The sequence below is a fragment of the Oryx dammah genome, unplaced genomic scaffold, assembly GCF_014754425.2.
Source record: "Oryx dammah isolate SB20612 unplaced genomic scaffold, SCBI_Odam_1.1 HiC_scaffold_8, whole genome shotgun sequence".
NCBI classification, from domain to species: Eukaryota; Metazoa; Chordata; class Mammalia; order Artiodactyla; family Bovidae; genus Oryx; species Oryx dammah.
In genome coordinates this window covers 44,144,318-44,159,357 of record NW_024070192.1, presented here as the reverse complement: position 1 = coordinate 44,159,357, position 15,040 = coordinate 44,144,318, and the positions used below count along the sequence as shown (strand labels likewise).

The window sequence follows — 15,040 nt, the reverse complement described above, 5'->3', positions numbered from 1 at the left end:
CATGATGGTTTTGCGTTTCTAAAAAGAAAGGATAGCTCAAAAAACTGAGAAACACTGTTTAACAGAATTTCTATCCAAGAGGACAAGTTCCACTCAGACATAGCTGTGCCCTGCCTGAACAAAACTAGGAAAAACACTAGAAGAACACAGAGTATTATGCTTCTAATGACCCATCTTTCTTCTGCAGACTCCTAACCAGTTTATTTGATAAGTATTTACCTAGTTGTCTTCTAAGAAAGTTCAGTCTTAGATACTCTGGGGGATAATATGGAAAATGTATAAAACAACAGATAAAACTGCCATAAAATAAGTTTGGATCGAGTGCTATGTTCAATCATTCTGTTTTTAAAAGGGAAGGGGAGATAAGGAAGAGCAGGAAGAAAAGTGAATATTTTCTCCTCCCAGAAGTCTCTCTAAATGTAGCAGGAAATCAAAAAGCTCATAAAAGAAGTTCCCTAGAAGGAAAAAAAAAAAAAAAGTGAAGATATCTAAGCAACCTTCCAGCACATCACCCGTGGTCTCCTGAAGGATCTCCTAGACCTCCTCAGCAAAAACCTGATGTGTCCTACCAGCTAATGAGTATCTCCAGAAAGACTAAGAAACAAGTATTTCACTATCACCCACAGGAAACTCCACAAGGGCAGGGAACATGTTTTCCTTACTCAGTAGTCAATCTGTAGCTCCTAGGAAATGCACTGAGTAAAATGGAGCATAGCGGCTAAGAGCACATCTTTGAATTTCAAGAAAGCGGTTGGTTACCTTTGAGGGAAAGGGAGAGAAATACAATGAGGAGGGAGCTTCAACTGATTGGTAATGTTTTATTTATTAAGCCAAGTGATGGGTATTTGTTAGATGAATCTTTTTACATTTTATACAAACATTTCACCAAAAAAAGAATATAGGCTTTGGAATGAGACAGAATTGAACTGCAATCTCGGTGTCAGCGCTTATAAGCTGTGTTTCCTCAGGCGAGCCATGAAGCCTCACTTCGTTCATCTATAAAATATAATACTGAACAGCTTTACAGAAGTGGTAAAAAGATTAAGATGACAGATGCATAATGCTTGGGACAATACCTGGCACACATTAAATACACAAAACAGTAGTAGTTGTGTTGAGGAGGAGTTTGAATTAAAGGAGTTAAGCAAGCACTGGAGCAGGATTTTGGAACCGGTTTTGCCATTAATAGCATGACCCTGAGTTGTTGCTGACTCTCTCTGGGCCACCATTTTCCCATGAGTTAAAAAAAAATGGATTAGATGCTATTAATGTTTATATTTTATGATTTATCTAAACCAACACGTAGCACAGCTAGAAAACAGACTTATAACAGACAAAAGTGCACGTTACACTAATGGTAATTTATCCTGCAGTATCCTCAAAATGGCAGACAGATCCCCAAATTGCATGCTATCTGTTCTAACTGTGTATGGGACAGTGACCTGACAAAAACATTCATCTATCTGTAAGCACACAGAGGGACCCATGGAGCCAATGTGGGGTCCAAGAATTTCTAGTACTCGATGACTTACAGTCAGCATTTCATAACTTCAATGACTCCTTTCATCACGACCTTTTTAGGGTTCCAGCAACTCCAAACCTTCAGCCAGCTCAAGTTAGTACTCATCTCCACATTTATAGTCTCCAAGCTAATTCCACATGATTATTCACAATGGAGGTAAAATCGAGCTGACCCTTGGACAACACAGGTATGGACTGTGCGGATCCACCTTGATAGACTTTTTTTTCAATAGCAAATACCACAGCAGTACACAATCTGCAGATCTGCGATGTGAAATCAGACTCAGAGGAACCCAGTAAACAGAGGGCTGGTTACATGCAGATTTTCAACTGCACAGAGGGTCAGTGCCCCTAACCTCTGTATTGTTCAAAGGTCAACTGGACACGACTTAGCAACTAAACAACAACAAAAGGTTATCTTAAAATGAGCCAAGCTACCCTCTTCTTACCCCAGACATTTACCAAACCTTTTAGAAGATCCAATGCCTATACAACACCTGTGACCTTTGAACTTCGGGCCCTCTCTGGCCCCAAGAGAGATGCCTGCTTTTTCCCTGGTCTCCTAAACCCAACAACTACCGCCAGCACAGAGGTCCCCAGAAACTCTTCCATTCTGAAGAACTGTCCTGGGTATCATAGACAGCTGACCCTTGAACAACCGGGGGTAAGGGATGCTGACACAAGCACAGCTCAAAATCCTAGTATAACTTAGAGTCGACCTTCTGTATCAGCAATTCTTCTGTATCCTCATCCCTGGATTCAGCCAGCTGTGGACTGTGGAGTACTGTAGTATTTACTATTGAAAAAGAGCCTCAGATAAGTGGATCTGTGCAGTTACAACCCGCACTGTTCAAAGGTCAGCTGTACAGGTCTATAATGTTATCCTTGATCTACTATGTTAGGAATGGGAAGAAAAAATGAATCAGATCCTCAATAACTCAGACACTCCTTGGTCACAAAAACAAGTCCCACTCTTGGGTCTTGAGAAGCCTGCCTACTTTAATGTCCTGATTCTTCTCATAATTCCCTTTTTAGAATTATTGGGTTGGCCAAAAAGTTCGTTTGGATTTTCCCATGAGATTTTACAGAAAAACCCCAATGAACTTTTTTGGCCAACTCATTATCTTTAAAAAATTTTATTTGTATCCTACCATTCTAAGGCCCTCACCAGTTTCAGAAGAAACCTACCCTTGAATCCTCAACTCAAAATGTTAAACAAAGTGTTCAAAATTATGTCGATTAACAATATCAAAATGCCTGCTGCTGCTGCTGCTGCTAAGTCGCTTCAGTAGTGTCTGATTCTGTGCGGCCCCAGAGACGGCAGCCCACCAGGCTCCCCCGTCCCTGGGATTCTCCAGGCAAGAACACTGGAGTGGGCTGCCATCTCCTTCTCCAATGCATGAAAGTGAAAAGTCAAAGTGAAGTTGCTCAGTCGTGCCCTAGCGACCTCATGGACTGCAGCCCACCAGGCTCCTGCGTCCATGGGATTTTCCAGGCAGAAGTACCGGAGTGGGGTGCCATAGTTTCTAAAACAGCTAAGGGCTTATTTCTCCTTTATCACCATCACTCAGGTTCCCTTAGCAAAAGCAGGTCTTCAACAGGTGTTCCATGCTACCTTTAAAGCTCCCCTCAACCATAACCTTTAAAGTGCATCCATCCTTATCGCTCCTCTTGGAACAACCCTATTTTAGTCATAGTCCCTTTCTGCTTTCCCCAAGGACCCTTTGTATCTCCAGTGATATTTTCAGAAGAGAAAGATCACTATTTTGAAGAAAATCTGAATTTATTACAGCTCAGCTCTTCGGGGCAGTTCTGGCTCTCTGCAGCGATTCCTGCAAAAGCACAGACCTCCCACCATGTCTATTCCAACAGGGCAGGCCTCAGAGGCAGGAAAGGAACAGCTTGGGGGAGAGGAGGCCTTGGAAAGACAGCAGCAATTTTAAAACTTTACTTATGCTTGGTCACACAGACTTAGGAGAGCGGTACCAACGAGTAGGAATAAATTTCCGGTACCAAAAAGTAGGAATAAATTTGTATCGATACTATCTTTCAGACTGATATTCTGTTTACTCATTCATATTCTGCCTCATCTGTTGAGGAATCCGAGGCAGTGTAGCACTCACTACAGTAAAAAAAATCCTATCTAGTTTCCTATCTAGAAGTAATTGTCTAATAAAAGACCTTTAAAAAAAAAATCAAAGAACATGAATCTCTTCCACATAAAAATCCAAGAGTGATTTCCTTTTTTAAAACAAGTTCAAAATAATAGCAAGAGAGAGTGAGAGAGACAGTACAATGAATTGGGAAGAAAATAAGCAGGCATGTTTTCACTAGTATCATTTTGGGTTTCCATTTGGAGGAGCAGTGAGTGATAGCTGCTTTAACTAATAAAGGGTTACACAGATATGATTTAGTTTCAAAATGCTTTGGAGAATCTAAACTAGGCCTGTTTTTCTTCTCTTAAGGTCTACCCACCTAACCTTGAATAAGACTATCAAAGAAATAATAAAGCAGCAGGTTTAAAGTTAAAATAGGCCACTTTCAAGCTAATTTTAATTGAGAAATAAATGAACGCCTTGAAGATGAGGAAAAATATTTTAGATTATTAGAAATTTAAAGCTATTTAAACGAGCCTACGATCAAAAAAGTCCCTTATGGGAATTCCCTGGGGGGTCCAGCGGTTAGGACTCCATGCTTTCACTGCTCAGGCTGCCGGTTCAATCCCTGGTCAAGGCCAAAAAAACACAAAGTCCCTATGACAATGTCAGAGGAGTATAAGCACTATAAGCACTATGTAGTTTTAACTACTCCAAAAAGTAAAAATTATTTCCATAAAGGAACAATATCCCAAGCTCTTCTCTAGTTATTGTATCAATCAAAATTTATACTTAATATAAATACAATATATATTATAAATATTTTATATAGTAGTTTTATAACAATAACTAGAATTAAATTTAATAATTATATATGATATAAATATTGATATGGAGGACAAAAAATTATCCTTTGTTGGCCAGCCATCTGATGGTCTCTACTTCCTCTATTTTGCCTGACAAATATTAAAGTGATCTACAAAAATTACAAGCATGGCCACAATTATTCCCAAGGACAGAAGGCCTTCTGATTCAGTTCAACACAACATGATACAGTTCAGTCTGAAACTCCATGCTTCTAAGTAGGTCATCCATGGGAAGCATAATTCATCACTATAGAGTAAATTATTTAGATTTATCCAGGCTAAAAATTTCTTTGTCTTTTCATCAAAGCTTCTGAACATCCAGTTCTAAATGACAGCAAATTCTTAATATTCATGAAGTGGAAATAACATTCTCTGGTTCCAATTAGCATCCTACCAGCCATTTTGGGAAATTCTTCTTGATAACAAACACCCCATACTTCAAGTAGCAAAGGGATCTACTCATTTTTATCTGCTTCTTTATTAAGAAGCCTTGTTGGCTCTTCCTAAGTTACTGTAATTAGAATACAAAGGGAGGAGGAGAGTGATGATGAAGTTGTATTTTAAACTGCAAAACTTTAGCATTTGGGGAAATAGCTGAGCACTGTTCCAAAAGAAAATTTCATTGACCATATGCAGACAATGTCAGCTGCAGAAGGACAAATGCTGTGGTCTATCCCTCTCCTTCAAATTCCATCAACACTAGTGCCCAACTGGAGCCAGAAGAGCAGAAAAGACAGCAGAAAACAAGTCTCAGTACGTGTATAAGGAGGATATAGAAGAGACTCTCTATATAAACAAAACGGACTATTAGGTTGGTGCAAAAGTAATTGCGGTTTTGCACTGTAGAATTCTGCCATTTGATACTGGAATATATTCTTAAATGTGGTTATGTTATACACCATTTTAATGCACATTTCTCGCTTTATGAGTTTTTGCTAATGACTAATTACTTGCTGTTTATTTTATATTTTAGACTAGGGAAATAATGTTGGACAAAAAGCAATTTTCTTATTCAAATTCAAAATGGGTCGTAAAACAGTGGAGACAACTCACAACATCAACACATTTGGCCCAGAAGCTGCTAAGGAACATAGAGCGCAGTGGTGGTTCAAGATTTGCAAAAGAAAAGAGAGCCCTGAAGATGAGCTCAGTGGCCAGCCATCAGAAGTTGACAACAACCAATTGAGAATATCATCAAAGCTGATCCTTTTATGACTACATGAGAAGCTGCTGACAAACTCAACATGGACCAATCTATGGTCATTCTGCATTTGAAGCAAATTGGAAAGGCGAAAACACTCAGTAAGTGGGTATCCCATGCTGCTGCTGCTGCTAAGTCGCTTCAGTTGTGTCCGACTCTGTGCGCCCCCATAGACGGCAGCGCACCAGGCTCCCCCATCCCTGGGATTCTCCAGGCAAGAACACTGGAGTGGGTTGCCATTTCCTTCTCCAATGCATGAAAGTGAAAAGTGAAAGTGAAGTTGATCAGTCGTGTCCGACCCTCAGCGACCCCATAGACTGCAGCCCACCAGGCTCCTCTGTCCATGGAATTTTCCAGGCAAGAGTACTGGAGTGGGTTGCCATTGCCTTCTCTGGGGTATCCCATGAGCTGACCATAAATCAAAAAAATTGTCGTTTTGAAGTGTTGTCTTCTCTTATTCTACACAACAACAAACCATTTCTTAATCAGATTGTGACATGCAACAAAAAGTGGACTGTATATAATAACCTGCAACGACCAGCTCAGTGGTTAGACCAAGCAGCAGCTCCAAAGCACTCCACAAAGCCAAAGTTGCACCAAAAAAAGGTCACGGTCACTGCTTGGTGGTCAGCTGCCCATCTGGTCCACTACAGCTTTCTGGATCCCCGCAAAACCATTACAATGGAGAAGTAGGCTCAGCAAACCCATGAGACGCACCGCAAACTGCGACACCTGCAGCCAGCACTGGTCAACTGAAAGGGTCCAATTCTCCGTGACGACACCTGACTGCACGCTGCGCACCCAATACTTTAAAAGCTGAACGAACTGGGCTACGGCGTTGCGCCTCATCCACCACACTCACCTGACCTCTCAGCAACCTGCTACCTCTTTTTCAAGCATCTCGACAATTGTTTGCAAGGAAAACGCTTTCACAACCAGCAGGAGGCAGAAAATGCTTTCCAAGAGTTTGCTGAATCCCGAAGCATGGATTTTTATGCTTCAGGAATAAATCAACTTATTTCTCATGGGCAAAAATGTGTTGATTGTAATGGTTCCTATTTTGATTAATAAAGATGTGGTTGAGCCTAGCTATAATCATTTAAAATTCACTGTCCAAAACCCCAATTACGTTTGCACCAACCTAGTAGACTGGACTTTCTGTGGCCAATCACCCAGATGATAGTAGGTACCATACTGCGTTGAGTATCTACCACCCAGACACAGTATAATTAAAACTGGAGCAGTTTAATCTTTAAATGTCATTCTAACAACGAACAGAATGGAGAGCAACGTGGTTTTAAAAAGGATCGCTGAAAGTCTTTTTCTAAAACAAATACTAGCTTATTCCTGAAGTCTCTTTAACTCTTATACCTAAAGAATCTTTCTCTAACTCTTTCAAACCTCTAAATGGCCTCTGCTGGTTCAAGGAGAAGCTGACCTCTTTTGGCAAGGACTACAATTCCTGGCAGCCAATTCATGAACTAGACATGGCATTGCCAGAACACAGGAATCTCCTCCAACAAAATAAAGCTAAGAACATGGAACTAGAGACTGGATGAATGCGGCCCCTTCAAATCCTAACAATAACCACAGCAGATTTGATTTTAAGAAAGGAGAATGATCACATTTTTATGACTAAGAGGTGTGGTTTAGGAAACAAAGTGTAAATAAACTAGCTTGAACTCTATCATTCTTTCAACAACTATTTGAGTGCCTACTTTGTGCCAGGCCTATTCTAGGCCCCGGGGAAATGGCAATAAACAAGACAAACCCACGGTCTTTATGAAGCTTACCTTCCAGCCCAAGCAACAACAGCAACAACAAAAAGTGAACACTTATACAAGAGAGGAGGGATAATGCCTGGGTCAGAGAATTCCTGTAGAGAAAGCAAACTAAAGGAGAGAGTAGTACAAGAGCAAAGCAAGGGCTAGATTGTGAAAGACTTCGTTAGGCCTGCTTTAAAAAGTGTGATGGCCTTTATTCTAAGTGAAAGTAGAAATCATCAGAGAATTTTTAACCTGGCTAACAGGATCTGAGATATTTTTTAAAGATGACTCTTGTCTGCTACATGGAGAATGGACGAAATTAGAAGCAGGGACACCAGTTAAGGAGATGTTACAAAAGCCTAGGCCAGAGCCAACCAAAGCTTGAGCTAGTTTGGCAGAGGTTTTGATGATAAACTAAGCAGTTAGACAAAAAAGAGCTACTGGATTTATTTTAAAAGATGACAACAGTTCCACTTTCTTAACTGATTTGACCAGAAGACCAATATATCTCAGTTTAATTTAAAACAAGGCCACTAAAACTAAGACTATCCTGTGTACTTTTAATGTAGATACATGATTTGGATCAAAGGTTAATAAGGCTCATTCCTCATACTATAACAAGGACATTTGTTAAGCATACTAATGCAAATCTAGCTAAATGCAAATTCTGGCCAATGAAATTGATTATGGAAAGTTATAACCTGAAAAACTAAGCTTTGTGTGGTTGCATTTTTAAAGGTTGTTTAAAGAATGGTATTTGACTTTTAATTTGGCCTGAATAACATTCAATATGCTCGGTAATTAAGGTAAAGAAGATACTTAAAAATACTTGGCTTTCTTTGCAAATAAACATTTTAATATTTATAGATAGCCTAGCTTTTCTGATCTAAGCAGTCAATAGGCATTAAGCAACTAGTTAGTGTTAAAACCTTGTTGGCTCAGAATCCAAATTCTGGATGGGCCAAGAAAAGATCCATTTCACCTCTAGAGTACAGTACAGGTTAAGCCAACGGACTGCTGAAACCACTCACAAGTATTTGGGAGCCTCAGTGAATGACACTGCCTCTGTGTGGTGCAGGGACTGACATTGACAGCAATAAAATGTACTCAAGTGATAGAGAAACAATAACGAGAGAGGCGATGTTCCTTTTTCTTTTCTTTTTCTATTTCCCTTAGTTAACCATTTTAAATACAATACTTTGGCCACCTGATGTGAAGAATTGACTCATTGGAAAAGACCCTGACGCTGGGAAAGATTAAAGGCAGGAGGACAAGGGGACAACAGAGGATGAGATGGCTGGACGGAATCACTGACTCAATGGACATGAGTTTGAGCAAGCTCTGGGAGTTGGTGATGGACAGGGAAGCCTGGCGTGCTGCAGTCCATGGGGTCGCAGAGTCGGACACAACTGAGCGACTGAACTGAACCATCTTAAAAATACAATAGAATTATTATTTCTGATAAATTTGTGTTTTGGACCCGTATTAAAACAGTCCTGGGACTTCCCTGGTGGTCCAGTGGCTAAGACACCATGCTTCCAATGCAGCGAGCATGGGTTTGATCCCTGATCAGGGAACTAAGATCCCACATGCTGCACAGTGGGGCCAAAAAATAAAACAGTCTTGGTCACACTATTTATCTAGCATTTACAGCTAGGCTAAGCAGCTGTCAAGATACATTAAATCTCAAAAAGTAATGTTTCACTCATTTTCCCCCAGGATACAAGCCTTTAATGTAACTAACTGAAATTAAATATTTCAAATAAGTATAACTCTTTCTAGTATTCTTAAATGTGGGGGAAAAAATCACGTATATATGATATCAGGCCTAAAACTTTTGGTACTATTTTCTTTAAGAAAAATATCTTTCTCAGAAATGAAGGCTTTATTCTTGCCTGGGAAATCCCATGGAAAGAGGAGCCTGGCAGGCTACAGTCCATGGGGTTGCAAAAGTCGGACACAACTTAGCAACTAAACCACTGCCATAAGTAACACTGTTAACATCTTAACTTAAATGTCCTAAGGCTGACCATGTATCTCACATATGTATAGCATTTCCATTTAGATACTTTACAGACTAAGGATTACATGTAATTGCTAAATTCAATACTAAAACCAAAAGAGAGAATTTCTGCTTTAAAAAAAAAACATTGTCTTTCAAGCAGCAGTTTTTTCTCAGCCCATTATCTACTCACTACTTTCCCTATCTTGGTCCAAATGCAGCAACATGAATCATCTTCCTGAACCTTGTCAAGGAAGTCCATGCAAAACACAGATTGAGATACATATGTGGTTTAAATTAAAACTAAAATTCACAGCTGCAAACCAAAAAGTAAACTGTGTCTGGCCAAGCTTACTTCTAAATTTTGATTCTAAAGGAAAATTTCTATTGATTGAACAGCAGGTGAACAAGGATTTCAATGAATAGCAAAGAACACTACAGAAGAGAGTAAAAGTATGTTAGTTTTCTTCCTTGGAGAGCATCACAGTGACCTGGAGGAGCTACTCTAGAATGGAACAGGAGTTCAGAAAAGAAAGTTTCAAAGCAAGCAATGGTGGAGCCTTGTTTTTTTCACTGTTGTGTCTGACTCTTTGTGACCCCACGGACTATAGCCTACTAGGCTCCTCGGTCCATTGGGATTTCCCAGGCAAGAATACTAGAGTGGGTTGCCATTTCCTTCTCCAAAGGATCTTCCTGACCTAGGGATTGAACCCGTGTCTCCGCTTGGCAGGTGGATTCTTCACCACTTAGGCACCTGGGAAAACTAGAGCATTACCAAATGTACTTCAAAACAAACAATCCAGTCCTCCCAGCCCGCTTTCTTATTTTCGTCCTACCAACTGAGTCATGTACCTTGCACAACAGATATCAAGCAGTCCCTGCTGCTCTGTCCCCAAGTCAGTGAACAGACATGCTTCCTTTACTACATCTTCAAAAGTGAAATCTACGAATCTCACGGTTGGGGGTGGGGGGTGGGTCACATATGTTGGTCTCTTTGGGTCTCACGTGTGCCCGTTATTTTAAAATTAACTACCAAGTTTGATTCTATTGTATTCTATTACAATAATGTTTTTAAAGATGAGGACAACTAGACTTCAGGGTTACAATAATTCTCTCAACAGACGAACCCTCCTCAGATAAGCATTCATTGAACACTTGCATAACTTGAACTTGAGAGTACGTTTTTGAGGAAAATACCCAGTGATTCCAATGCAAAGAGCAAAGATCGTTTTAAAAAATGCTCCGCGTCTTACATGTCTAGAAGGAGGGAGACCGCGAGCCCCAAAAGAGGCAGAGACACCTGACCTTGCCCACAAGTCGCCCAGTCCTTCAGCCCTCCCCCGGCTTCCCCGGGAGAGGCGCTTCACGCCATTCCAATTGGCCGCCGGTCTGCCTGCCTGTTCCAGCACCTGCCTGGCGGGGACAGGGGCATCCCCACATTAGACGAGAGGGCTTGAGAGGAGGCGGCCTCGGAAACGGGGAGGCCCGGGAGGAAAAGATTCCAAGTGGGAAAGGAGGCGAGGACCTTCGGACGAATGAGGCCGGGCGGTCAGGGGTTAATGGAGACGCGGCTGGGGGGAGTGGGACACGATGGTGGGACCGGGGAGGGAGGTCTCAGGAGGGCCCCGGGGAGGCGAGAGGTCGAGGGCCGCAGCCGAAGGAGAAGAGCCGAGGAGCTGGGAGGCCCGGGGGCGCGGAGGGGAGGGCAGCGGGGCGGCAGGGGCTGCGGCGGCCGCGGCCAGCCCCCCGGCGCGCGGGGACTCACGTTCTCCCACCAGCAGGATCCGCACGTCTTTCTTCATGTCGGCGGCTCGCAGGGGCCGGCCTCGGCCCGCAGGCATGGAGCGGACTCCTCTAGCCGGGAGCGCCCAGCCCGCCGCGCCGCTCTCCCCGCCCCGCCGGCGCCGCCTGCCAGCCTCCCAGCGCCGCCCCTCCCGAGCCTCGGCCGCCCGGGCCCGCCGCACCGCCTCCTCAGCAGCTTCCCCGCTCGAGAGCCGGGAAGGCGCCGGCTCCGCCTCCTCCGGCTCCGCCGCGGCGGCGGGGAGGACGGGGCGCAGCGAGGGACAAGCGGTTTCGCAACGCGAACGCTCTCCGTCTCGCAGCTGCGCCCCAGCTGTGCCGTGCGGCGCCGCGCATCGCGCGGGAGTCTCACCCACCCTCCTCGGGGAACACCGGTCAGGATAAGCTTTGGACCCGGAATCTGAGTGGCAGAGTCGCTAGTCTTGTCCCCATTTCTTTTACAGAACAGGGGCAGGAGAAGTTCCTCGCTCAAGGTCAGATAGCTAGAACTTGGCAGTGTGACTCGGGGCGGGAATATTCTCACCAGAATGACTATAAACTCCAGGTGAGCAGCGACCTGTCTACCTGGTTTTCAGCAGTATTCCCCCACCTTACTGGCCAAAGCCCTCGGAAAGTGCTTGATTGACTCCCAGGATAGACCCTTTCCACTACCCAAAGTCCACCATCCTAGCTGCTTTTTACCTCTGCTGTTTATAAAATGTTTCTAAATAATGAGGTTAGTTTCTACGCTTTCAGTGTAAACAGCTTCATTTCTTTGTAACCAAACTAAATGTTTTTCCTCTCTGTGTATGGTTTACTTTAGGCAGGGTCTTCTGATACTTCTCTTTACATAGGTTTGCCCAGCACCGTACTGGGCATATAAGTGGCACTGAATAATAAACTCTTACTGATTTATCTAACATTGCCTTAATTTCTTCTGACTTTCTCCATCCGGAGGAATTTGTTGCTATATGTCTAATGCCTGAAATGAGCTTGGAATACAGTCGGAGATGATAGCTAGAGAGGTATCTAGAATAAATGAAGAAACACTAAGCATAATATTCCTTTTTTTCCTATGTTCCAGTTCCAGTTCCAGTTCAGTCGCTCAGTCTGACTCTTTGCAACCCCATGAATCGCAGCACGCCAGGCCTCCCTGTCCATCACCATCTCCTGATTTTGGGGGGTTTTTTGGCCGTGGTATGCTGGCATGCAGGATTGTAATTCCCGGATCCGTGATCAAACCATGCCCACTACAGTGGAAGAGTGGAATCTTAACCACTGGATGGCCAGGGAAGTCCCCGAAAATGAATTTTTTAAAGGAAATGACGTGTACATTATACCAACCCTCTTTTCTCCTAAGAGAAGCCTGGTGGTCTGGTGCAGCAGTTAAGACCATGCTGGCAAACTGCATGGGTTTGTATCCAGAGCCCATCACCTGATAGTTATATGATCTTGAGTAAGTTCTTCTACTTTTCCAAGACTGCCCCTTCTTCTGTAATATGTCAATAATGATAATAGTACCTACCTCCTTGGATGGTTGTGAAGAATAAAGATAATATATGTCAAGCATTTGCCAGACTCACAGTACTTGCTCTGTAATCTTGAAGTCATTACTGTCATAAAGCTCACTGAAAAGTTGAAATCCGTAGGTTTTGAGGCAAATTCATTGTTATGTTTACAAGAGTATTTCACTGTCTTATTTATATGATATCCCTAAGGAGCACAGGGGTGGGAGCCCTTCCAAAAATCACTCTGTGATATAAGGAGGAAGACAGGAAAGACACACTCTCTGCTCACTGGGAGGTAATAAATCATATTCCAGGATGGAGGCAAATAAGATGAACTTCACAAGGCCTGATGGCCTGCTCTTTCAGAGGAAAGTATTTCTCAGAATTTTTAGTACAGTAAGTCCTCTACATGTGAACCTTCAAGTTGAGAACTTTCAAAGATGGGAACAAATGTTCACACTGAAAAGAGTCCCAACACAGTAAATGGCAGGGGGTTTTTTCTTTATTTAAGGAGGGACTGTTAGTTTTTGAGTCACTAGACCCAAATGTGGAACAGCACACAAATGTTACAACACCCGTTCAAAATGCAATCCAGTGTCATCTAGGATGAAAAAAAAAGACCTACTACTCAGACATCACTGGATCATTTTTTTCAAGAGGGTACATGGAATTGCATCCAGCAAGGAACCAGAACCTGTGCCATCAAGGTCAGACGTGAGTGAAATTGCAGCTTGCCCTCCATCTCCTATTGCTGATGGTCCTTCAGCTCTACCATCTCCCACCTCCTCTCTTTCCTCCAGTCATTAACTAGTCTTGCCTATTCACTGGCAAGGACTAATGGTTTGTTATAAAAGAATAGCAACAGTCCCTAATGAGTGGGAGTGGGGAGCCTGACAAGCCAGAGTGTATCTCTCAAGCAATGTAAGTTTCCTTTTTACCATCCCTTCCCATCTCCCAATCAGCTATACTTCTGAAGCTTTGGCCTCCTGCCTTGCCTTGAGCTTTATGCCCTTCTCCTATGTTAACAGACATTCATCAGGGGCCACTCTGAAGTTCTCTTGCAAACAGCATAGCTCAGTGATTAAAATCAGGGACTCTGGAATCTGCCTGCCTAAGTCTGAACCTCAGCTTTACCAATTCCTAGCTGTGCATCGTCAGGCAAATTGCTTAAGCTTCTCTAAGCCTCATCTGCCAGATGGAGTCTGTTACAAAGATTAAATGAGTGAATATAATAGGAAAATGCTTCAAAGAATGTCTGAAACATGGTCTATAATATACACAAATGCTGAATAAATAAAATAACTTGTGAGAGAAGTGACTTCTATACAACTTTCTGAGCCTGCGGACAGCCACACCATGACCCACACTGCAGCAAAATAGAAGTCAGAGAATGGAGTTGTTGGCAGTGGATTTACAGTTGGGATATTGTAGACTGATGACTGGATATTAAGTAGATTGGATAAAGCCAAGAGAACAGATTGGTATCTAGAAGGCACTGGTGGAATTTTCCTCTGGAATGCTGGGAAGCAGTTCTGCCTTCACTGTGAAGGAGACACTGGAAAGTCTGAACAAAGTACTTTCCCCAAGAGATAAGAGGCTCCATCTTTCATACCTATCAAAGAAGGAACTTGCAACATAGCCTTTCTCTGAGATTCAGGACAGTGGAACGCCCAGGGCTACTGGGCAGGCCTGCTGGGTAGAAGATACAGTGTGTGTTAAATGACTGACACTGGGTGGAACAAGAGGCTGGTCTCGGATGGGTGAGTTAGACACAGTCCTGGGCAGGAAGCCAAATAAGATGGCATTGGTCCCACTCTTCAGATCCATCCATCTTTGGTCTCTCAAATTAAACCCAAAGTGGTAACTGTCTTCACTCTTGTCTCCTGTTTCTTCCAGGAAGACTTCCTCTTTTCCTGCCAAGTTGCTCTGGCAGAGCAGAAAAGTCTAATGACTCGATAACAGAGTAAACCTTTTATCTTACCTTTGAATGCACTTGTTCTTGACTCATTGGTCAAACATCTATGTCCTCTGCATAGTCACATGGATTGGTCTCCAGAGGACATGGATTCTATTTGTTTAATTTGGCCGAAAGAGACATCATTCAGCACCTTTACTTTAAAAAGATATTTGATTATAATTAACCACACTAAGGGGACATTTTTCCAGACAAGAGCCTCATATGGTGATGAGGTTGCATCCAGTTTTCTTTTGAATTTTCTCAAGCTTTCATATAATATTGTAAAAACACTCTTGATTAAGAGATAATTGACATTGAGAAGACTCTCAGACCTTCTTGCCCCC

General features: G+C 42.7%; 1 protein-coding gene across 9 annotated transcripts in view; it reads right to left on the bottom strand.

Annotated features, from left to right (window-relative positions):
• Positions 1-11,399, bottom strand: part of RHOT1 (ras homolog family member T1) — a 59,976-nt gene extending 48,577 nt beyond the window's left edge. For 7 of the 9 annotated variants that reach the window (XR_005721639.1, XM_040244004.1, XM_040244006.1 and 4 more), the window contains exon 1: positions 11,218-11,399. Coding sequence is in view for 6 of the 9 variants with exons in the window: in XM_040244004.1 (XP_040099938.1) it covers positions 11,218-11,293 (76 nt within the window). In the remaining 3 variants the exon portion in view is untranslated. The remainder of the gene's footprint in view (positions 1-11,217) is intronic. The other 2 variants (XM_040244011.1, XM_040244012.1) reach the window with 2 other exon arrangements.
• Positions 11,400-15,040: the final 3,641 nt, after the last annotated feature.